The following is a 23078-nucleotide window of genomic DNA, read 5'->3' as shown; positions in this document are numbered from 1 at the left end:
ACTTCATAGAATCCTGGAATGGTTGAGGTTGGAAGGGACCTTAAGGATTATCTCATTCTACCCCCTGCCAGGGCCAGGGACACCTTCCACTATCCCAGTTTACTCCAAGCCCCCTCCAGCCTGGCCTTGGTCACTTCCAGGGATCCAGGGGCAGCCACAGCTTCTCTGGGTACCCTGTGCTAGGGCCTCCCCACCCTCACAGGGAAGAGGAAGAATTCCCTCCTAACACCTGATCTAAATCTCTGCTCTTACAGCTTAAAGCTGTTCACCTTTGTCCTATCACTATCAGCCCCTACTTACTTCACGGCATTAAAAAACTCCCCAGGAGAAATATCCGGCTTTTTTTGAGCTTGGAGGGCTTTGTGCTCCGTCTCTTGGGTGGCAGCAGACCCAGGTGATGGGACAGGTGACCCTCAGGATGCAAACAGCAGCGGGAATACCCCGGGAGCCGAGCGAGCGGCCGGCGCGGGGCGGAGGCGCGGAGCAGCAGGGGCTGCCCTTTGCCCACTGGCCCATGTGGAAGTGGACTTTGGAAGAGGCAACAGGGAGCAGAGGAAGGGCCCCGGCGGCCTCTGAGCAGGTGTGTGCAGCTGCTGCGGGGGGAGGATGGTGGTGGGAGCCCCTGGCCAAAAATTGGGGTGGGCCCTTGGTGGGACCGAAATAATGGGTGCCTGGGTGTTTGTGGCTGGGGGCTATTTAGGGCCAGGCTTTACCTGGATGTCACCTAGAAAGCCACAAACCTAGCCACCTCTGTTCAGATCTGTGTGTCTTCCAGTCCTGAAATTACCCCAAAGTGCCTTAAACTTTTGGGGAGGAGTGAGGAGGGCTTCAGACAGCCTCTGGCCATCTCCCTGCATTGGGAAGGCCTGCAGTGGTGGGGGCACTTTGGATACTGATGCTGCAATAGGAGACCGGGGGGGCTTGAGGGTGACATCCCCCCAGCAGCTGGGGCTTCATCCGTGTGCTGCCCTGGGCTCTCCTCAGGATTTCCTCTTCTCATGGGACTGTTATAACCAAACCTGGTGCCCAGTTGGAATTCTTGCTGGAGCTGAAAGGCAGGAGGAAATCCCTGTTTCCACCCCATCCCACAGCTCACAAGAACAAACCTCCATTTCTCCCTGCTTGCTCATTTCTTGGAGCAAAACTCCTTGTCTTGCCCAAGCTTTGCTGATGTCCCCATACCTTGCTGCATATCAAATGGGGTTTCACTGCTGTGTCACAGAGGTGAGGGTGATTTCTCATCCCCCTCGAGGGGGCTGTGAGTGCTGCTGCTTTGCAGCTGGGAATGCAGGAGGATCCTACCTGGGTATAAGAGGGCTTTTTAAGATAAGGATAAATTTTATATATAGCAGGGCCTGTAACATTAGGGCAAGGGGTGATGGTTTTAAACTGAAAGAGGAGAGTTTCAGATTAGTTATTAGGAAGAAATGCTTTCCTGTGAGGGTGGTAAGGCCCTGGCACAGGTTGCCCAGAGAAACTCCTCATCTCTGGAAGTGTTCAGCATCAGGTTGGATGGGGCTTTGGGCAGCCTGGTCTCATGGAAGGTGTCTGGGCCCATGGCAGGGGGTTGGAACTAGAGGATTTTAAGGTCACTTTCAACCCAAATCATTCTGAGATTCTTGCTCTGGGAAGAGATGGATGTCTGTTGCTTTCAAAGGCAGACTATTTAGTCCTGGTGTTTTAAAGGGAACTTCAAGTTAAGGAAGATGTAGAGGTGACTTTTCCTTGCCTCTGGGCATTTTGGAAAGGATCCTGGGTTTCCAGGGTACTCCCAAAAAGCAGAGTAGCTGGCAACGTGCTTCAAAGGGGGCTTTGAGGGGGTTGAAAAGCTGCTGATCAGACACACTGTGACTTATCATTCGCAGGCCACTAAAGCCATCTGGGGCTCAAGCTCTCCAAAACCAGAGAGGATTCTGCTGGCAAGCTTGTGATGGAGCCCTGGGCCCCTGCCCAGCCGCCCCAGCCCCGGGAGAGGCCATGGGCAGAGGGGCACCACGGCCCCCCGGCACCGCTCCGGCGGCAGCTCCTGCCCGCGGGGCAGGCTCCTCGCCCCGGCTCCTGGCACGGGAGCCACCGCCCCGGTCACCCCTGGGATGAGGGCCACCACCCCCCTGGTCACCCCCGGGATGAGGGCCACCGCCTCCGCAGCGACAGCCGCCGGCCGGCTTCCCGCGCTGAGCACCGTGACAGCGGCTACCCCAGCCAGCCCTTCCCCAGGTGAGATCCCTTCAATCCCTCTTTGTGGGAACCTCCTTAGAAAAAGAGCTGCCCATTTCACTGTTCAGCCCTTGTAGCTTGTCTTGGTTTGGAAAGACAGGTATCTGTCAGGGAAAACCGGAGTTTCCCTTGGAATGGAAAATGTAAAAACCTCTCCCTCCAAATTATTATAATTTTGCAATTAGGAGCTTTCAGGCAAAAAAATGGGAATAGGAATAACAGTTTTTTACTAGGAATATTAAAAATGCAAATGCAGTAATACAAAAAACAAGCAAGCAAACAAAGTCCTAGAAAACCCTGACAGATTCAGAGATACGACCTGACACCCTGTTGGCCAGGGTGTTGGAAGCAGTCCAGATAAGTCCTCCTGCAGTGACAGATGTGGTTCTGTTGGAGTAGAGATGATCCTGTAGACAGGTTCAGTGGTGGTGAGATGAGTCCGGTCTTCCTCTGGGAATCCAGTGGAAAAGAGGATGATCTGGGGTCCCTGTGTCCCCATTTTTATCTGGGTAGGGAATGGTTGGCTCCTCCCCACTGTGTGGAGGATCTCACAGGGGGATGATGTAATGTGTCATGTCACTGGTGAGCCTTAATGGCCCATTTACAGAAGATACTCCTGGAGGATGGACAGTGGTGAAAGATATAAGAAACACTGCTCCCCTGGTTTTAACAGCTGGTCTGTTGTCAGAAGACATCCACCCTTCCCCCCCTGGAGTTACAAGAGATAAAGAAAAAATAAACCATCTCCCAATTGCTTTCTACAGATGAAATAGAATACACGTTTTTTTGGTTACATAACCCAAGACATGGCTGCGTAGGGGCACAGCGTGTCAGTAGGTGATCTCCAGCTGTTCAAGCAACCCCATCACTCCTATATTTAAGACTGTGTTGCATTTGCAGCTCTGATTCTTCTTCAAACTGTGACTTCTGTGGTTGCTGTTTGACAAGCTGCATCTCAGCCCCAAGGTGCATTTTTCTTACAGACTTGATTAAATGCAGTTCTTTTTTCCTAAGTGCAAGGTGAACAATAAAAATACAAGCGGTAATATAGGAGCAAGAGGCAGCCTGCAAGCTCAGCTGCTGAAACAGTGGAGAGTGGACGGATAAAATGTGGGCTGCAGGATGCTCTCAGTGCTGAGAAAGAGCTTCCAGCAAATCTGGGTTGATTTGCCTGAGTTATTGCCCTCAGTGAATTATGGAGTTGGTACGTGGGGTTTGTGCTGAGGTCGTGTGATGCAGATGGGATATTAGGAAATAAATTTTCTCTCTGAGTGTGGGGAGGCCCTGGCACAGGTTGCCCAGAGGAGCTGTGGCTGCCCCGTCCCTGTTCAAGGCCAGGTCAGAAAGGGCTTGGAGCAGCCTGGTCTAGCAGGTGTCCCTGCCCACGGCAGGGGTTGAAATGAGATGACCATTAAAGGTCCCTTCAAACCCAAAATGTTCTTGGATTCTGTAAAACTGGGCATCACCTGGAACTGCAGTGCACAGCTTTCTCATAGGTGGGGATGGCAAAGCATCCAAACCTCCTCCTGCTCCTTCCAGGTGTGATGCTGGACCAGCTTCTGGCCCTCTCAGGGGGCCTGGCTTTATTTCCATCACCTTTTCTGCCTCCAAAGGCCCCAAGCAGGAGGGAGCCTAGAGGTGGCCGAGGAACCCTTTCTTCCCCAGACCCGTTGTGTTGTTTTCCAGGCAGGGTTATGAAGACCCCCACTGGCAGTATCCTGCAGCTGGCTACAGGGATGGCTACCCCTACCAAGGCCGCCAGTGGCAGCCAGTGCCATGGCAGGATGACAGAGGTATGGGCTCATCCTTTGGGTCTGGGGATGGAGGCAGCTTGCAGGAAAAATCCAGGGGGGGGGTTCTCCCAAGGCTTGCACATACCCAGGGCTCTCTCCTGCCCACACCCCTGGGTGGTGGTGCTCTGTGCATCACTGGCTCCCTGTTTGCATTTAGGAAATGTGAGCAGCAGCTGGGTGCACCCAAGGGATGTTTGATCTTCATTACCACGGCTAAAACCCTGTGTCATTCCTGGTTCCAGCCTGAGTTTGATGGTGCTGTGTGGTCAGGGTGGCCAGGGCCTCTTCTTTGCTGTTTCTGGACTGAACAGAAGAGGAGGGAGGAAAGAAAAAAGGACATCAGTGCTGTGTTGGCAAATGTGTACAAGGCATTATCATATCTCCAATGTGCTGGGATAATTTGGAAGCAAACTGAGTGGGCATGGCAAATTGCCTGACTCTTGGTTTTTCTTTTGCAACTTCATTGTCGCTCTGGAGGGATAATGCTGAATCTTGATTCTCTCTAGACCTGAGACAGGGAGAGTCTTATGGCAAGAGTTACCGGGACCAGCACTACTACAGGGGCTACCACCCCAACCTGGCCACGGGCCCCCCAGGGCACGACAGGTAAAGCTGTGCAGCCTCGTGAAACCCCCTGCTGCAAAATTAGTGCGTTTGTGGGTGGTTCAGAAACCTCGGACCCTCAGCGTGTCTCCCTTGGCTCCCACCTGCAGGACACAGACCTACGGCTCCTGTGAGGAGAGCTACACCTCGAGTGCCAGGAGGGAAGGGCCAGGGGAAGGAACCCTCGGCAGTGATTCGGGGGAGGCTGGCAGCCGGCCCAAAGAGGTAACCTCAGGATGGGCAGGGGTGGAGGACAAATTTCTCAGGGATTCGGGAACAATCCATGTGTCCCCCTCCAGCTGAGGAAAGGGCCCTTTTGCTATGTTATACTCAGTGCCTGACAGTCCCTGGGGATTATGACAGTGGGTTTTTGTGTTGGTGATCTCTCATCTGCTGGGTTGTCATCCCCCAGGTGAAATCCAGGCTTAGTGGGACGTTCTGCTAGGGAGGGGTCTGGAGCACAAGCCTGATGAGAAGAGGCAGAGAGGACTGTGGGGGCTCAGCCTGGAGAAAAGGAGGCTCGGGGTGACCTTGTCACTCTCCACCACTCCTGAAAGAAGGCTGGAGCCAGGCGGGGATCCGGCTCCTCTCCCACATAACAAGTGACAGAACACGAGGAAACAGCCTTCAGTTGTGCCCGGGAAGGTTTAGTTTGGACACTAGGGAAAATTTTTTCAACAAAAGGGTTGTCAAACCTGGCATGGGCTGCCCAGGGAGGTAGTAAAGGGACCATACCTGGGGGGATTTTAAAGACATATAAATGTGGCAGTTGGGGACATGGTTTAGTGGTGAACATGGCAGTGATGGATTAATGGTAGGACTCAATCTTAGAGGGCTTTTCCAACCTTAATGATTCCATGATTCCATAATTCTATCCTTCCTCAGTAGCTGACAGCTGTGTGTCATTGTCAGCTCTGTCCACTGAGTCATGCTCCATCACACTTGTGTCTTCACTTGCTGGGTTTTGCCAAGAGAAAATTAAAAGATCAAATCAAAGTTGCTGTGGTGATTTTGCTCCTGGGTGATGCTTTTTTGGGTTTCCAAGCCCCATCTCCTTGGCTGTGGTGAGGAGCTCATGTTACAGCTAGGAAAGCTGTCAGACTATAGCTGTGGCTGATGTAAATTATTTTTCTAAGCTGTTGGATGAACCCAAGCTGGTGTAGGATGTGAGCTGTTTGATGGGAATTGGCTGTGCTGTTCCTGCTGGGCACTCTCCTGGAGCAGCAGAGCCTGCCCCACTGCCTGGGAGCAGGGGATCAGCAGTGTCCCTAGTTTTTGAGCCAGGTTTGTGTGTTCTCCCTTCCTCGCAGCCCTCGGGCCAGCCCAGCCTGCTCCTGCAGTACCACGAGTCAGGACTCAGCTCCAGCAGCCATGAGCTCAGCCAGTACATCCGTGACAGTGCTGACCACTACGACCCTGTGCTTCCAGAGTCCTGGAACATGGGACAAACAGGTGAGGTGAAATGGGGGCTCTGACGGGGGGAAGTAAGGGAATAAATGGCTGGTGGTAGGATACTGGCTGTCTCTCAGCTTGGTCCCCTCCTGGGGGAGATTGTGCAGGCACAAGGCGTGACTGGGGGGCTGCAGAGTGGGTGAATGGTCTAGGGGCTCTGCCTGGGTAGATGCAGGAGCTGCTGTGCACATCTGCTGCTTTGGGAGACAGTTCTTGCATGGAGGGGTCACTGGAGGGCTACTTAAGTTGTGGGACAGGGTTGGGACCTTGCAAGTCCTTCGTAGTGGATGTGGTGTGTGATCAGTGTGAGTGGCTCACAGTGGCCTTTGTGTCATTGCAGGGGGACCCTTGGTGTCCACCCCGACCCCAGCAGCCCCCCTCAAGTTCCCACAGCTGCACACAGCTCTGTGCTTTGGAGCTGGGGGCCACCTGGTGCTGGTGTGTCCCCACAACCCTGCTGAGGGACAGCTGCCCCGTGTCGAGCTGCACAGCCTGGAGGTAGGACACAGCTGGCCCTCCAGGCCCCCATCCCCTCTCTGGAGTGGTTCCTTTTGCCCTGAGGGATGCAAACATGGTTCATAACCCAAGCAGCCTCCTCAGCAGCCTTCCCATTCCTTGCTCCCATCTTCTGTCCATCCCATGTGGAGTTTTGAGTCTCCACTGTGCCAGCCTGTGCCTGGGTGGTGCTTTCAGCCTTCTGCTCTGTAACCCTTGGTGCCTGTGACCTGCTCATAGTGACCCCTTCTCATGGGGACAGGTGTGGTTTGTACCTCTCCAAAGGACAACTCCACTCATCTTCCTGAGGTGCTCCAGTGCAGGGGCCTTGTCCATGCCCTGAGCCTACCACAGCATTCCAGTCTCCTATTTCACCTCCAGGAGGAGGCAGATGCCATCTCAGTAGACATTTCTTTACTGGGCCTTAGCGCTGCAGTCCATGTGACAGCTCAGGGTCTGTGCTCTGTGGCTACCTTAAGACAGCACAGGGTTCATTGGCACTGTTGAATCCTTGGCCAAGGCTTTCCAATAGCCCAGCTGGGGCTGGTCTGATTGCTGGAGTCCAGCTGCTGAATTTACTTTTGTTTTTCAGGAGATCCTTCATGGCACAGAAGAGCTGGAGGAGCTGCAAACCTTCCCCGGGCCCCTGGCCAGGTATGGCAGCACAGGCAGGCCCAGGAGCTGTGTCCTCCTGGCTGCTCCTTCATGAGGAGCTCCAGGCAGACTTGAAGGGTCCCAATGGTTTTGAGTTATCTAAAGGCCATGTCTGAGTTCATGATGGGAGCACAGCCCCTTTGATGCAGTGTGGGTTGGTTTGGATTGTGGGACATGGTTTTTCTGAATATTCATAGGATGTGGATTTAGTGTGGTTTGTACACCTGACCTTGTTTTGTACTAATTTTTTCTCAGAAAAATGACTTTTTTTGGGTTTCTTTGGATGTCTAAAGCTCTGGGTCAACCTGTGGCTTAGCTTTTCCTAAGGTTTTTGTCCCCTGAGATTGCTGAGCCACAGCAGGGTCAGACCCAGAATGTCCCTCCATCCAGTGTGAGCCTGGGGATGAATCAGGGTGTGTTGCATCAGGTTGTGTCTATTTCTGACCACTCCCAACCAAAGCAGGGAGAGAAAAGGAAAAAGCATTTACTGAGCAGAAGAGCTGTGTACACACAGAGGCTGGGTGGAAGATCTGGAGCTCCCCCTGTACTCTGCCCCTGTGAGACCCACCTGGAGTGCTGCAAAGATAGTTCTGGATAAGGACATGGAACTGTTGGAGCAAGTCTAGAGGAGGATAAAGGGACTGGAGACAGGCTGAGGAAGCTGGGGCTTGTGTGGAGACATCACAGCACCTTCCAGTATCTGAAATGGATACGAGGAAGCCAGAGAGAGTCTCATTGTCAGAACTGTAGAGACAGGAAAAAGGGGAATGAGTGCAAATTGAAAGAGGGGAACTTTAGGTTAGATATGTGAAAGAAATTCTTCCCTGTGAGGGTAGTAAGGCCTCAGGTTGCGCAGAGGAATGGTGGATGCCCCATCCCTGGAATTGTTCAAGGCCAAACTGGACAGGGCTTGGTCTGGTGAAGCTCTAGATGAGCTTTTATCTCCCTTTCAACCCCCAGACCATTCTATGATTTTACTACTTGTGCCAAAGGGTACATCAGGAATCTCCATAAAGTATGTTGGAAAGATTGAGTCAGGATCAACATCTCCACCTGCAGTTTCTCTCTCTTGTCTTATCCACTCTTTCCTTCTAACTGTATGGTTATTTTATTGTAAGGCAGCACTTCTGCCTTGCTTGCATGTAGCTTAAGGGTTTCTGTTTCAGTCCCAAAGGTCACAGGAGTGACCCTCCACTCTGCCTCCTCACCACATTGTGCCTGCTTCTGCAGCCTTGGACATCCATGGATGTAATGGCAGCACAGCAAACCCAAACTGTTTATTTGCAGATGGGTGGAGGAAACTATTGTCAGAGTGGGTTTGAAATGTACTTTGCATCCCTGAAACACAGAGATCTGCTAAGAGTCACAATAAATTTGAGTGTGTTTGAACTTAAAAGTAGTCATTGGTACTGGGGATCTTCTTTCCTCCAGCTCTTGCTTGGAATCTTTGGCATCCCCATCAGTGACCCTGGGGACTGAGCCTGAATGATGCCCCAGATTGCTTTGCCTTGGGTTTCTTTGATGCTCTTTCTGCTGCTGTAGGGAAGATCTGCACAAGGTGGATGTGATGACGTTTTGCCAGCAGAAGATAACCGCAGGCTGTGATCTCTCAACACAGAAGGGCAGAGATTCTGCTCTCCTCTGGAAACTCCTGGTGCTCCTCTGCCGGCAGAATGGGGTAGGTATCCCATGGAAGGGGAGGACCCTATTGATCTTGGAAATGAGACAAGTAATATGTCCCTTAGGTGCCTCTTGACCCAGTTGCTATTTTTGGGAGGAAGGGGTGTACCTTAAGAGGACTTGACTTCCATACCACTACCCCTCCATTTGATTCTGCCTGGATATTTGGAGCAAATCCTTCTCCTTGATTGCTTTTTGTCCTTGGAAACTACCAACAGCCCAATGAAGGGGACTGGTGTCACCTTCATCGAGGAGCCAGCACTTGGGCTTAAAGGGGGCCACTCCCTTAATCCACTGAAATCCACCCAGTCCAGTCTGTGGCTGCTTGTTGGAAGCAGGTGGATAAAGTTGTCAGAGGGAGCATTGTGAAGGTCTTGCTAACTGTGCTGGGTCCTTTTCCTTCCCAACCCACGTGCTGGTGGCCAAAGCTGCTCTCATTGTGGGGTGCTCTGGGATGAGGATCCAGGTGTAGGAGGGTGCAGGCTGGAAGTGCTGCCAGCCTTTGCAGGTGGGGCAGCCCCCAGGCGCCTGATTCCCTCCCTCTCCCAGTCCATGGTGGGCTCGGACACGGCCGAGCTGCTGATGCAGGACTGCAGGCGCCAGGACAAGTACAGGAGGCAGGAGCCCGCGGCCACCCTGCTGGGGCTGGCCGAGGACGAGCGGGCGTCGCACCAGCCGGGCGCGCTGGACCTCATCACCGGGGAGCTGCCACCCGTCGTGGAGACACAGGCACAGATAGTGGAGAAGTTCACCAAGCTCCTCTACTACGGCAGGAAGAAAGTAAGTGGTGAGTGGGATCCAGCACTGGGCCTGAAGGGGTTTTTTCCTTCTTGGACCTGTTGGCCTCTTCAGGCAGGTTTTAAAGGGAAGGGTGGCCGAGAAGGGGCTTGTGGTTGTGGGATCAACCCTGTGAGCTGTGTGTGTGCAAGAGGGCTTGTGGCAGTGAATTCCCACCACTGGGAACTGGGACGGGGGACCCAAGTGAAAATGAGATGCAGAGGCTTTTACTGGCACTTCTACCACATTTAGTTTCATGGAGTCCTAGAATGGTTTGCTTTGGAAGGGACCTTAAAGGTCATCTTGTTCCAAACCCATCTGCAGCTGTGTGATCCCACAGGATGCCTAAAGGCACAAGGAGAAGAGAGGAGGGTTGCAGTTTAGGTGCCCAGGCTGGGATCCCACAGCACTGAGAGCTAACAGGAAGCACAGACCTGGAAATATAAGGGACAAAACGTTGCTTTGAGGGTCCAAGTTCTCGTAAATTTTCAAGGTAGAGAGACAAAGATACCTGGAAGAGATCTGAACATGGAACAGGTTTTCAGAGGATGCTAATTAAAGCCAGAGCAGTTATTGGAACCCTTCTCTGAGCTGGGGGAGCAGAGGAGGGGGGGAAGTAGAGTTTGTGCTAACCCTATTTCTTATCCCCCTCAAATGCAGGAAGCTCTGGTCTGGGCCATGAGAAACCAGCTGTGGGGCCATGCCCTGTTCCTCTCTAGCAAGATGGATGCTCGGACCTACAGCTGGGTCCTCACTGGGTAAGTTGGAGAAGGTGAAGCAAGGTGTGATGTTCCATGGCTGGCTTTCCAAGCCTGGTATCCCTTCAGTACCCCCTGAAACTGGAAAAGAGCATTGATTCCAGCTGGAACCTTTCCAGAGGGGGCAAGGGGGACAGAGGGCATCCATCCAGATAGGCCTGAGTCCTTCAGGCTTCCCAGCGGACAGGAGAAACCAAGGGGAAGGCTGGAAAGCAGGAGGAAAGCCATTTCCTGGAGATGGAGGGTTGATTTATTCTGAGTCTTTGGCTTTGCCCATGTTGTCCTAGCAAAGACAGCCAAGGTGCAGGGGGAGCTGAGCCATCTTCGCTGTGATCCAGTCTAGTCTCAGCTGTTCATCCCACTCACATGAGCATTTTCTGGTGGAATTTAATGTACTTAGTCTGGATTGGGTTGATCCCTTCAGGGTGAGTTAAGCAGAAATTTTCTGTCTTGTGGAACCCAAATCCTTTTAAGGAGGTTTTGTGCAGTGTCGTTCCTGGAGACCTGCCTTCTCTGAAGGTAATACAGATCCTCATCCCCAGAGGCTGCTGATCCTCTCTGTCTCCCATTCACAAGGGAGTTATAGGATAGGGAGGAATGGCCTGAGCCATTAGGAGGGTAGATTTAGATTAGATGTTAGAAAGAAATTCTTCCCTCTGAGGGTGGAGAGACCCTGGCACAGGCTGCCCAGAGAAGCTGTGATTGCCCCATCCCTGGAAGTGTCCAAAGCAGGTTGGACTGGGCTTGGAGAACCCTGGGACAGTGGAAGGTGTCCCTGCCTATGGAAGGACGGTTGGACTAGAAGGTGCATTCCAACTCAATCCATTCTTGGATTCTCTGGAAAACCCCTCAAGACATGAGTTTCGTGGGGCATTGGGATGTGCCCTGGGAGGTGAATGCAGGTTTGGGGTCCTGGGGTGCAGCCCTTCCCTGCTGTCTCCTCACAGGTTCACCAGCACGCTGGCCACCAATGACCCGCTGCAGACCCTCTTCCAGCTCATGTCAGGAAGGATCCCTCAGGCAGCACTGGTCCGTGAGCTAGAGCTGGCCCTGCCATGTGTCCCCTGTGCTGTCACCTGCCTGTGACACCCCCTTTTGGTGACCCTCTCTGCTCACCTTTGCTCTCCTCCTCTCCCCCAGTGCTGCGGGGACGCCACGTGGGGCGACTGGAGGCCCCACCTGGCTGTGATGTTGTCCAACAAGGTCGGAGACACGGAGCTGAACCACCGAGCCATTGTCACCATGGGAGACACTCTGGGTGAGCTGGGATCAGTGGGAGCAGCAGTAAACAGAGGAGGGCACTGCAATGTCACCGTGCATGTCCACACTGAGATGGCCGTGCCTGTGTGGTGGAAGGGGTGAGGTGCCAATGGATCCTCGGATGAATCGGGCCCAGGCACATCCATTAGCTGCTCTTGTGGAGAGCCCTGGAGCAGCTGGGCCCAGGGCAGGTGTAGGTAACTGCAGGGACTGAGCCTTGCTCCCAGTGGTGGGATCTTATGCTGATCCTGGCACCCTGCAAGAGCTGGAGCTGGCCCTGCTCAGGCTCACCCAGTTCTGCCATTGAACTGAAACCTCCTGAAACAAAAGGCAGCAATTCGGAAAAACAGACAAAAACAAGGACAAGGAAGGGACCAGGATCTGCATGGGCATGTTGGTTTTGCATTTCTGCATGAGCTTGAGGGCCTCCAAAGCGAAGCTGACCGTGTGGTGATGTCTCAGGACTAATTGTTTGTCTTTTTCCTCCCATCCAGCCAGCAAGGGAGCAGTCGAAGCAGCTCATTTCTGCTACCTGATGGCAGATATTCCTTTTGGCTACTTCGGAGCAAAGGCAGACCGTATGGCCCTGCTGGGCAGCAGCCACCGGTGAGCAAGCACTGGAGCCTGGGGCACATGTCCCACGTTTTCCCCATCCCTGGGAAGTCACTTTTATGCAGAGGCAGTCTCTAGTTGGGGTGTTTCCTGCTGCTAATGTGTGCTGTGTGTGGCTGTTTGGGGCGGGAGCTGTGCTCCTGCTGGCTGACCCCTCCCGTCTCCTCTGCAGCCAGGCGTTCTCCCGGTTTGCTACCACAGAGGCCATCCAGAGGATGGAGATCTTCGAGTACTGCCAGCAGCTCCGCCAGCCCGAATCCTTCCTGCTCCCCTTCCAGGTAGGGGATACGCTCAACTGCATCTTGTGCAGGAGCTCAGGCATGCCCCAAAATATGGCCCCCATCTCCCTGAAGCCTGGAATTCAAGCTGTTCCTGAGGCTTGTCCCTTTTCTGGGCTTTGGGAATGGTGGGGAGGTTGGCCAAGGGACTCAAGCAGGGCAGACTTTGGGATGCACGGTGTGTCTGACCAGTGCTTGCTCAGCCCTCATTGCCTTCCTGCTCTCTGGGTAAGCTTTTCCTATTGCAAAGCAGCACGCAGCTGTTGCTGCCTTGGGCACTGTGGATTTGGATGGATACATCCCTGGAAGTGTTCAAGGCCAGGCTGGATGGGGCTTGGGGCGACCTGGTCCCTGGCTGTGGCAGGGGGCTGGAACTCGATAAGCTCTGATGTCCCTTCCAGCCCCAACCATTCCAGGATTCTATAACGCTGCCCTGCTCCTCCCTGCCTGGTTCAGGGAGGGTGGGCTGGATATCTCCATGGGGATGGGTGGAAGTGGCCCCAGGTTGGCAGTGCCCTCTGGGTGCAGGATCTGAGCTGCACCAGTCACACTGGGGTGCTGTGCCGTGATGGCACAGGGCACCCACAGACCTGTCCCTCTCCCTGCTCCTGCCCGTGGTGCTCTGCTTCCCTCTCCCAAGGTGTACAAGCTGCTCTACGCGTCCCGCCTGGCCGACCACGGGCTGCCAGCGCAGGCCCTGCAGTACTGCGAGCACATCTGCACCGCGCTGCTGCGCCGCGGCCCCGCCGCGCACCCCGCGCTGGCCCGGCAGGTGCTGAGGGTGAGTCTGCCCCTCCTGCACCCCCCAGGGCCTGCCTCCCGCTCAGGACCCGCGGGGGTGGGAGTGCCTGGCAGCTCCGAGCAGCCCCCAGGGTCTGCTGCCAAGCACTGCAAAGCCAACGCTTCCACAGGGATTCTAAACCCTGCAGATTTAGGGTAGAAAACAAAGGTATTACATTGGCTGCCGAGCAGGAGCAGAGTTATTTGGAAACAAAGGATGGTTTTGAGTCTGGAGGGGTTTTCTGAACTTCTAAATGTCACAGACTTAAGAAGTGAAGTCTAAGTGCACATTTCCCCTCCAGCACAACTTCTACCATTCTCAGCTCTGGGGTGACTCTGGGAGGGAGCCTGGCCCAGCTTGTAGCACCGAGTGCAGCCCCTCTACTTCCTGAGCAGGGGGCTGGGGCAGAGAGGGGCAAGGTCCCAGGTGCCCCAGGAAGGTGGGGCTCTCACAAGACCAGGGCAGTGCTGAGGCTGCTTGTCACCTTCCTCCAGCCTCTAGGACCAGCCTGGATGGGGGGTTTGAGCAACCTGGTCAAGCGGAAGGTGTCCCTGCAGATGGCAGGGGGTTGGAACAAGATGAGCTTTAAGGTCCCTTCCAACCCCAGACCATTCTGTGATTCCATGAAAGGCACTAAAGCCATGGTGCTGTGAGGTGAGGGGCAGCAAGGTGCTTGTCTGAAGTGGGTGCTGCTGAGTTCACCCAAAATTTGGCTGGCGCTGCTTCCTCACCCCACCGTCGAAGTCTATTTACTGCCTAACAGCCTCTCAGATCTGCCATTCTGCTGGGGATAATGCTTCTCCTGGGAGAAAACACTTTCATCTGAAAAACTAGTGCATTCGTAGATGCTCTTGTCTTTGATGTTCTAGACTGTGTTACAAATTATGATACACATTAGTGTTTGATTAAGACTTCCCCTCTTTTGAAGCTGGGGACGATACACAACCAGGTGCTGGTTCATTAATACTGGATCAAAGTGCACATTAGCTGTTGGATTAAACATTCCCCCCGTTTAGGAGTAATCATGCGTATAATTTCCTTTTTCCTGTGATTGATTTGGGATGAGCATGGGTGTGTTTGTAAGGAGATGGGACAGTGGCTCTGGAGGTAGTGCAGGCTCCTGGCTGGCTGCTGGGTTACTTTGCTCTCGTGGCCATTCCCAGTCCCGAGCTGGGGTCCAGCTGTGCAGCTTTGTAAGCTCACAGAGCTGGGAAGTGTGTTTTGTGCTGGTTTAGAGTTTGTTTATTAAAAGTTCAGGAGTTGAAAGAAATGGCTGCTGGGGACTGGTGCAGGAAGGAATAGCTGAGTCTTGTGTGGCTGTGGAGGGTGGCTGAGCTGCTAAGTCACCTCTGGGTGGCTTTTGGTGCCCCTCAAGGTGGCAGCCTTGTAGCAAAGCATTGAAGATAAGGGAGCATGAAGTAGCCAGGGGAAACTTGAGAGATCCCCAGGAGTCCTAGAATGGTTTGGGTTGGAAGGGACCTTGGAGATCATCCAGTTCCAACTCCCCTGCCACGGGGGACACCTTCCACTGGATCAGGGTGCTGGTGGCTGATATCAGGGAGAGAAAATTCAGTAAAGATGTGGATGAAGAGCGGTGCTTTGGGTGCCACCTCCCCTCACCCAGGTGTCTTAAAACCGGATCCTTGTCTAAACAACTCCTTCAGACAGGGACTTAGCTCTGCAGGGAGCCTTACATCTCACCCTGGACTCCTGGGTCACCCCAGAGGAGCCTCTTGCTCCACTGATGGGTGCTGGGGCCCCACATCACCGATACAACTGCAGCCAGGGCAGCACAGACCCCTCTTCTGCAGGAGACATTAAACACACAGCAGCAATACTGCAGAGAGGGACCTGGGGGAGATAGTGGAGCATGGAAAAAATACTGAGCAGCAGCATAACAGGATGCTGTTACAAAAGAAAAAAAAATCAAAAAAACACCAATGTTACAGTGTTATTCTGGGTTATGAGAGTACAACTGGCATATCTGAGACAAGGAGGTGATAATCTCCCCATGCTGGGGTCCCAGGGGTCTTGGTTGGGGCCTGTTTGGGCTGCTGCTTGTGGAGACAGGGCTAAATTGGAGTGAGTGTGGGAGTGGAGAGCTGGGGTGATAAGAGATTGAGGGGAAAATGACCTCTGGAGAAGGCCCGAGGGTTATTTCCACTAGGCAAGATATGGTGGGGGAGAAAGGGGTATGAGGGATGTGATAACAGCCCTGCAGCACGCAGGAGGCTGCTCGTGGGGGATGCTGCCTGGCTCCTCTCACAGCTTCCACGGGGGCAGGGATAGAGAGGCTTAATTTGCAGTAGGGAAGATTTCACTTAGATATTAAGAAAATACTCTTTAGCTCTAAGGACATCAAGCATCAGGACAAGCCTGGGAGGCTGTGAAATCTTCTCAGAGATTTGTAAATACAGATCAAACACCAGCTCCCATCCATCCTCGTGGGATGGGTGAGGAGCTGATGAACTGCCCTGGGAGCTGGGCTCTTTCCAGGGCTCCTGGTGGGGTGTCCTGCAGACCTGCCAGGGCCACAGGATGGCTGTTAGGGGGGATTAAAGCCACTCACTTTCCTCGGGGGGGTGGAAACTATGGTGATGTTTACCTGTCTCTTTGATGTGAGGAGCATCTTTGGCAGAGTATTTTGGCCTCTCTGTGGAGGTGCTGAACCAGCCCTGCTGAGGCTTTGGGCCATGGGATGGGCCGGCCCCTCTGTGGTGCTGTGGAGGAGGGAATAAATCCTGCCCAGGAGCCTGGTGCTGTTTTGCCCCCGTATTATCAAATGACGCCATTTCCCCGAGCCCCGTGTGCGGGATCCCCGCGGGTCTGACCCGTGTGACGATCCCCGCGGGTCTGACCCGTGTGCCGATCCCTGCGGGTGTGACCCGTGTGACGATCCCCGCGGGTCTGACCCGTGTGACGATCCCCGCGGGTCTGACCCGTGTGACGGTCCCCGCGGGTGTGACCCGTGTGCGGGATCCCCGCGGGTGTGACCCGTGTGCGGGATCCCCGCGGGTCTGACCCGTGTGACGATCCCCGCGGGTCTGACCCGTGTGACGATCCCCGCGGGTCTGACCCGTGTGCGGGATTCCCGCGGGTCTGACTGTGTGCGGGATCCCCGTGGGTCTGACCCGTGTGACGATCCCCGCGGGTCTGACCCGTGTGCGGGATCCCCGTGGGTCTGACCCGTGTGACGGTCCCCGCGGGTGTGACCCGTGTGACGATCCCCGCGGGTGTGACCCGTGTGACGATCCCCGCGGGTGTGACCCGTGTGACGATCCCCGCGGGTCTGACCCGTGTGACGATCCCCGCGGGTCTGACCCGTGTGACGACCCCCGCGGGTGTGACCCGTGTGACGACCCCCGCGGGTCTGACCCGTGTGACGATCCCCGCGGGTCTGACCCGTGTGACGATCCCCGCGGGTCTGACCCGTGTGACGACCCCCGCGGGTCTGACCCGTGTGACGATCCCCGCGGGTCTGACCCGTGTGACGATCCCTGTGGGTCTGACACGAGTGACGATCCCCGCGGGTCTGACCCGTGTGACGATCCCTGTGGGTCTGACACGAGTGACGATCCCCGCGGGTGTGACCCGTGTGCCGATCCCCGCGGGTGTGACCCGTGTGCCGATCGCCGCGGGTCTGACCCGTGTGACGATCCCCGCGGGTCTGACCCGTGTGACGATCCCTGCTGTCCCCTGGCCCTGCAGCTGGCCGAACGGCTGAAGCTCTCCGACCCCCTGCTCCTGGAGATGCCGGAGCAGCACCAGGCGCTGGAGCCCGACTGGCTGGAGCAGCTCCGAGCCTGCTGCCGGGAGGAGGAGGTAAGGAGGAGCGGGGATGCCGCGGGACAGCTGCTCTGTGCTGCTCCCGCAGGAGCATCCTCCTCCTCTCCCCTGAGTCTGAGGGGATGGAGGTGCAGAAGCTGCTGTTCCTCTTTGGCCTGTGAGCTCCGAGTTGTGGTCTCTGCTCTGGCACCTGCAGGTTCAATGGGAGCAAGGGGCTTGCAGTGCCTGAGGGCTGCAGATCTTCACACAGGGCAAAACTCTGCTTGTTTTGGCTCGAGGAGGGCAGGCAGGGGCTGGTGGGTGAGCGATGGGCTCCCTTTGCAGGGAGGACCCCGCACTGGTGGGGTGTCACCTTGTGGGTGTACTCTTGGTCTGGTGCTTGGATTAATGCTCTTCATTCAGATTTCACATCTGCTTTTGGCGTTGAGGCCTTTTCCATCTCGTTTCCCCTCCTGCCTGCTCTCAGGGCTGCTGCAGCCCCTCGCACTCACTGGAAAGAGCTGTGTCCCTGCTGGTGTGGGGTTCTCCTGCAGCCTGGGGTGGGCTGTGAGCCCCACATCCACGAGCACTGTGCTTTCCTTTGCATTGGCTTTGTGGTTTCCTTAGTCTTTGTCCTGAGCCATCCTTTTTCCTATCCATTTTACTGCATTTTCCCTCTGCAGGTGGAAGATGATCTTTCTCCAGAGGTGGCACCCGCTCAGCTGGAGCCACCCTGTGCTGTTCTACCGACAGCAGGTAAATAAAACAAAGCAGCAGCTTGTGGTCTCCCCAGTGGGCTCTCCCTGCATGGAACTGCGCTGCCATGGGCTGGGAAGCAGCTTCCCAATCCCTGGAGTTTTTACCAGCAGCAACTCCTTGCACCCCCCCAGAGCTCAAAGGCTGCTCGTGCCTGGATGCAGCCCTCAGGCTGCAAAGCGAGGGCTCAGTGCTCGTGTCCTCCTACAAAGCCTGAGTAATTGGGCCTAATTACCACAGCCTCGGGTCCCTGTGGGCGCTGTGGGAGGAGAAGAGGAGCTCGGGGTGGGTGCTGGATGAGCCTCCCAGCTGAGCCTCAGGGGAGACAGCTCCATTCCCAGGCAGTCCTCTGAGGGTGCAAACTGGAGCTGAACTAAAGGGATTTCACACTTGCAGAGCAAAGGATTCAGGAAGGAGCTCATCCTGCTGTGTGCCAGGCTGCAGGATGCCTGCTGCTGAAGACCCAGCGTTTCTCCTTCCCTGCTGCCTCTTTGATCCTTTTGCTTCACCCTTTGGTGACCCCAAGAGTCCCCTCCTGTGCCAACCCACCCAGAGGGCCCAGAGACATCAAGATGAGGGACACAACCATCCCCTGGTGTCAAGGGAAGAGCAGGGGGGTGGGGGTTCTTTCCCAGCTGGGCAGGCATCCATTGGGATGTCCCATTGAGGAAAAGTCAGGGGCAGGTGTTGCTTCCCATCCACCTCCACCAGCAGGACGCTCCTACACAGTCCCCTGCTCCTTGGGTCTGGCTTTCTACTGGGAATGCTGGCACTGCAGTGTGGAGAGCAGAGGCTGGTGCAGACAGGATGAAACACAACTAACTCCTTCAAGCCGTTTCTCCCTATCAGCTTTCCCTGCTGCTGCCAAATTCCTTTCCAAAGAGCTCTCCCAGGCAGTAAAAAGGATCATAAATCCTGATTGCCTTCTGCTGCTATCAGGGCTGAGACTGTGATCTTCCTTCCTTCCTGGAAGGAAGTTACAGGTATGATGATGCCACTGGCTTGGCTTCTCCAAGCAGCCAGGTCTGCTCCAGAGCTCATCTTCCCTGTGCTTGGCCCTTTTCTTCCATGTGAAGGCCATCCAGAGCCAGCACCTGAGGGACCTGCATGCACAGAAAGCTGGCTTGGTGCTGAATCCATCCATCTTGGAAAGACAAAGCCCAAGCCAGAGCCAAGCTGGGATCCACATGGTCCTCCCTGACTTGTTCCAGCTGAGCTTGCCAGGCAGCATGAGTTTGAGCATCCATCCTCCTCCTGGTGGATCTCGAGCATCTCCAGGCCATGTGGGAGCAGCTCATGGGTGTGAAGCCAGTCCTGAGTGGGCTGGAGGTGATGCTGGCAGCAAAGCAGAGGGTTTGATAGCACTGCATCAAGAGGTGCCTTAATCCTTCCCTGTGGGATCTAGGTCCTGCCTGCCATGCCTCATGGCAATTGAGGAATTTCCCAGTGCCCAGTGCTTCTGGCAGGAGGCTGCTGAGCTGGAATAAGCAGGACACACACCTGGGACCGATGGGTGTGTTATACAAAACAAATCCCACTTGCTCAACTTGCCTTTCAAACAAAAACAACCCAACCCTGAATAAATCTGCCTAAAGTGAGGGATTCATCCGTGGGTGCTGCTGTGGAACAGGAATGAAGGCTGCCTGGTGAACCTTTCCTGCTCAGGGTGTGCAGCAGGAGCGGGGGAAAAAGGCTGGAGACCTCAGACTCCTTTGAGCTGCTGGTGCATGCTGCTTGCAGGCTCTTTGCTTCCATAGCATTCCCCTTCTGAGTTTATTTATAACCTCAGGTACATTCCCAGGATTCAAAAAAAGAAAAAATTCCCCCGGTCTTTCCCAGCCCACTTTCCTTGAAACCTCTGGAAAGTTCCTGTTGCTGTGCTGTGTCCTACCTCCTCCCTTGCCTGGTCCCTGGAGTCTTTCCTCACTCCCCCAGCTCCTGCTGATGTGTAGTGGAAAAGGGGAGAAATCTGTGCAACAACCCAACAGGATTATAAACATTACAAGAATTGTAAACTCCTGGGGTGTGGGTGGGTTTTTTTTGCAGATGAAGAGCCTGGCGATGAGATTCCCCAGAGTGAAGGCTTCCAGTATGACCAGTGGTTTGAGCCTGTGCCACCCCAGGGACCGAGCTCCCGGGAGGACGTGTCCCTCAGGTCCCCAGCGCCTGCTCAGGGGGTGGCATCGCCGCTGCCCAGCGCTGGGAGAGACCTGCAGCCCCCTGTGCTCAGCCAAGGGACACCCGCCCCTCTGGGAGGAGATTTTACTGAGCCCCCTGCACAGCCAGTGCTGCCAGCAGGTAAGTGCTGCAGCCTTGTTTCCCTGCAAAAATCACACAGCATGGTTTGTGTTGGGAAAGGATGTTAAAGATCTTCTAGTTCCAAACCCCTGCCATGGGCAGGGGCACCTTCCACTAGACCAGGCCCCATCCAACCTGGCCTTGGACAATTCCAGAGATGGGGCAGCCACAGCTTCTCTGGACAACCTGTGCCAGGGCTTTACCACCCTCACAGCTAGGAATTTCTTCCTTAGAAGTTGCCTTTAAGATACACCAGTTCAGCTTCGTCACTTACTCCCTGATGCTGGCAGGGACAGGGACCAGAATGGCTTTTTGCATCTCTTGGGGGGCATCTTGGCCACCACATGGATGGCTGTGCTCTGGAGAGGGGCATGGTAAAAGCTCTGGAAATACCTCTGATGGATAAATCCATAGCTCCACAGATGAAACCTTGACTGTGTCCTTCTCTCTGCTCCACAGGAGAAGCTGGGGAGCCCTGGGGTGCCAGGCTGTCCCCTGGAGGGGTGCAGCCAGCCCTCCCCCCAGAGCAGGTGAGTCAGAGGAGACCATCTCATTGAGTTTCCTGGCTGGATCTGGGGTGTGCTGATCCATCCTTCCACTCACTGAGCCCGCATGCAATCTCCCCGTCGCGGTGCCAGTTGTTCTCTTGGGCGAAGGCTGTGCCCTGCCGTGGGGGCTCCATGTGGGGGTCCCTAGGGATGCTCTCCTCTAATCCAGATGTGGAGCAGTCCCAGGGGGCTGTGCCCATGCTCGGTGCAGCTCCTGTGGGGACAGCACGTGGCAGCTTCCGTGTCTGGTGGCAGGAGGAGTTACGGCCCAGGATTCGCAGCGCCTCGGAGACCTCCACAGTGTCCCTGGGGGACAGCCGGTCCTCCTCGGACAGCGCAGAGGAGGACACTGCCCCCGAGCAGGCTGAGGCTGTGAAGCCAGAGGGGGACAAGGTGAGCACGCCAGAGCCATCATGCACTGAGCTTGCCTGTCCCTGATGCCAGCCCTGCCCCTGGAAAAATGGTGCCCACTCCCAGCAGGCACCTGGAGGACCACGGCATCCAGCCCTTCTTATCCCTTTCCACTCTTTCCCCCCATTTCCCAGGGCTCGGGATTCAGATGGTTTGGCTGGTTTCGGTCAAAACCCACCAAGGAAACTTCTCCCAGAGCTGAGTCTGACACAGACTCAGACTCTCCCACATCAGGACCACAGGTAGGGGACAAAAAGCCATCGTGTCCCTGGTGACATGCAGGGTGCAGCTGTGAGAATGGGTGGCACATCTCCCCATCACCACTGTCCTTGTGCAGGGACCATGGCCATCCTGTGTGGGGACAGAGCGGGACTGGGAGCCCTTCTAGCCTGGAAGTGAATCCTTGATTAATAATAACTGTAAATCCATATAGCCTCTTTGATCCATGAGGTCATCCGAGCCCTTGGCAAACTCTGCAGGGATCTCTTGCCCTCCGCTGGAGCGGAACACAGCAGCTGTGAGCGGCACTGCTCTGGCAGGTTTTAGGAGATGCAGGGAAGGGAAAACCTCTTTAATTGGGAGTGCAGCAGCAAGGGGGAAGCAGCCATGCGTGGTTATCCCAGACCTAGCCAGCTCCTCAGGGTGTCACATCCCTGATGGTGGGGATTGGAGCGAGAACCTCCCCTGGAAGTTTCTTCCTGGTAGAGACCTACAGTCCCAGAGAAAAAAATGTTGGGATATGCTTCTAAAATCAGCAGGAGATGAAGAACAGAAGGGGACCCAGGGATCTTGGCCCCTCATGCTCTACTCAGGCTTGGTGTCCAGCCTCGTGCCTAATTTTTAAACCCTCAGGCTGGTTTAGCTTTGTGCCAGAGCTGCTTGCCCTGACCCTGCAGCCCCTCCTTGGCGTGTTTCCTGCAGCTCATGGGGTACCTCTGCAGCAGGATGGGTGCAGAATGGGCACCCCAAAAGCCCGGTGTGGTATCTGCTGCAGAGGTCTTCTCCCAGCTCAGGCAGCCTCTGCTCTAAACGGGTGGATGTGATTTCAGGAGCGGACGTCACCATCCCCACCCATTGCCCCTCTCGCAGCTGGGACAAACCCTTTGGTTCAGCCTCTCTCCAGAAATCCCGGTAAATACGGTTCCCCTCACCTCTCTCCCCCATCAGTCTTTCACAAGTTTCTCCTCTTAATGTTAAGTTGGCTTTTGTTTTTGGTTGCTGGCCCTAGGAGGAATGCAGGGTGAAAGTGGCTTTGCTGTTAGTGCAGTGTCTGCAGAGGTGAAAGGCTCGTGGGAGAAGGATGGGAGGCAGTCAGCAGGACAGCAGGTGAGGAGAGGAGGGAAGCGTATCCATGTGTGACGGGGGTGTCCAGGACACCTCTCTGCTCGGGGTGTCTGTTAAGTTTCTCTTTTTGTCCTTCCAGACCGGCTACCCTGGACCTCTCCCACCCCTGGCTTCAGTTCCTCTCTTCAACCCTGCCCAGGTGTCTCAGGTGAGAGCATTTCCCGAGGGGGTGGTGCTGCATGGGGCTGGGGGTGGCTCCTGGCTTTGGGCAGGAAGTGTATCGTGGATTTTGGGGTGCTGCCAGATTGCAGGTGACCTGCTATGGGCAGGGGGGGTTTAGGTGATACCAGTCCTGGGAATAAGGGGTTTTTTAGGTAAATCAGTTGTGGGAGGGTGTGGTGAATGAGGAAAACGTGGGGAGGATGGTCGTGGTTGCATCCCGATGATGGAAAATGAACATTTTGGGGTACAGCCCATTGCTCACACCACCTCTCTCTCTGTGTTTCACAGCTGCCTGCACGACCCACCCAACCCAGGCTGCTTTCACGGCATCGCTACCCCAACCCACTGTGAAGTGGTGGGTGGGGACGGCAGAGACCAATTGCAGGAAGTTTTTTTAACAAAAATGGTGTTTGTGGTTATTTTGATTGGGGTAG

The 23078-nt window shown here is 55.0% G+C and overlaps 1 protein-coding gene across 1 annotated transcript; it reads left to right on the top strand.

The window, feature by feature from the left end:
- Positions 1-327: 327 nt before the first annotated feature.
- SEC16B (SEC16 homolog B, endoplasmic reticulum export factor) lies at positions 328-23023 on the top strand. Its single transcript, XM_063406942.1, has 26 exons — positions 328-580; positions 1866-2217; positions 3904-4010; positions 4517-4616; positions 4724-4838; positions 5924-6065; positions 6406-6563; positions 7153-7214; positions 8757-8892; positions 9444-9674; positions 10332-10429; positions 11377-11458; positions 11570-11687; positions 12184-12295; positions 12474-12579; positions 13220-13360; positions 17069-17182; positions 17809-17881; positions 19928-20179; positions 20639-20709; positions 20983-21120; positions 21273-21380; positions 22188-22269; positions 22367-22464; positions 22562-22630; positions 22933-23023. The coding sequence occupies exons 2-26, from the start codon at positions 1931-1933 to the stop codon at positions 22993-22995; spliced, it is 3063 nt and encodes a 1020-aa protein (XP_063263012.1). The 5' UTR covers positions 328-580; positions 1866-1930; the 3' UTR covers positions 22996-23023.
- Positions 23024-23078: the final 55 nt, after the last annotated feature.

Source organism: Prinia subflava, chromosome 10 (assembly GCF_021018805.1).
Source record: "Prinia subflava isolate CZ2003 ecotype Zambia chromosome 10, Cam_Psub_1.2, whole genome shotgun sequence".
Taxonomy (NCBI): domain Eukaryota; kingdom Metazoa; phylum Chordata; class Aves; order Passeriformes; family Cisticolidae; genus Prinia; species Prinia subflava.
This window is presented reverse-complemented; position numbering and strand designations above follow the sequence as displayed.

Coding starts and splice junctions, on each gene's coding strand:
- SEC16B (XM_063406942.1), top strand. CDS start 1,931: ATGGAGCCCTGGGCCCCTGCCCAGCCGCCCCAGCCCCGGGAGAGGCCA. Junction 4,617..4,723: donor GGCCCCCCAGGGCACGACAG/GTAAAGCTGTGC, acceptor TCCCACCTGCAG/GACACAGACCTACGGCTCCT. Junction 20,180..20,638: donor ACAGCCAGTGCTGCCAGCAG/GTAAGTGCTGCA, acceptor TCTGCTCCACAG/GAGAAGCTGGGGAGCCCTGG.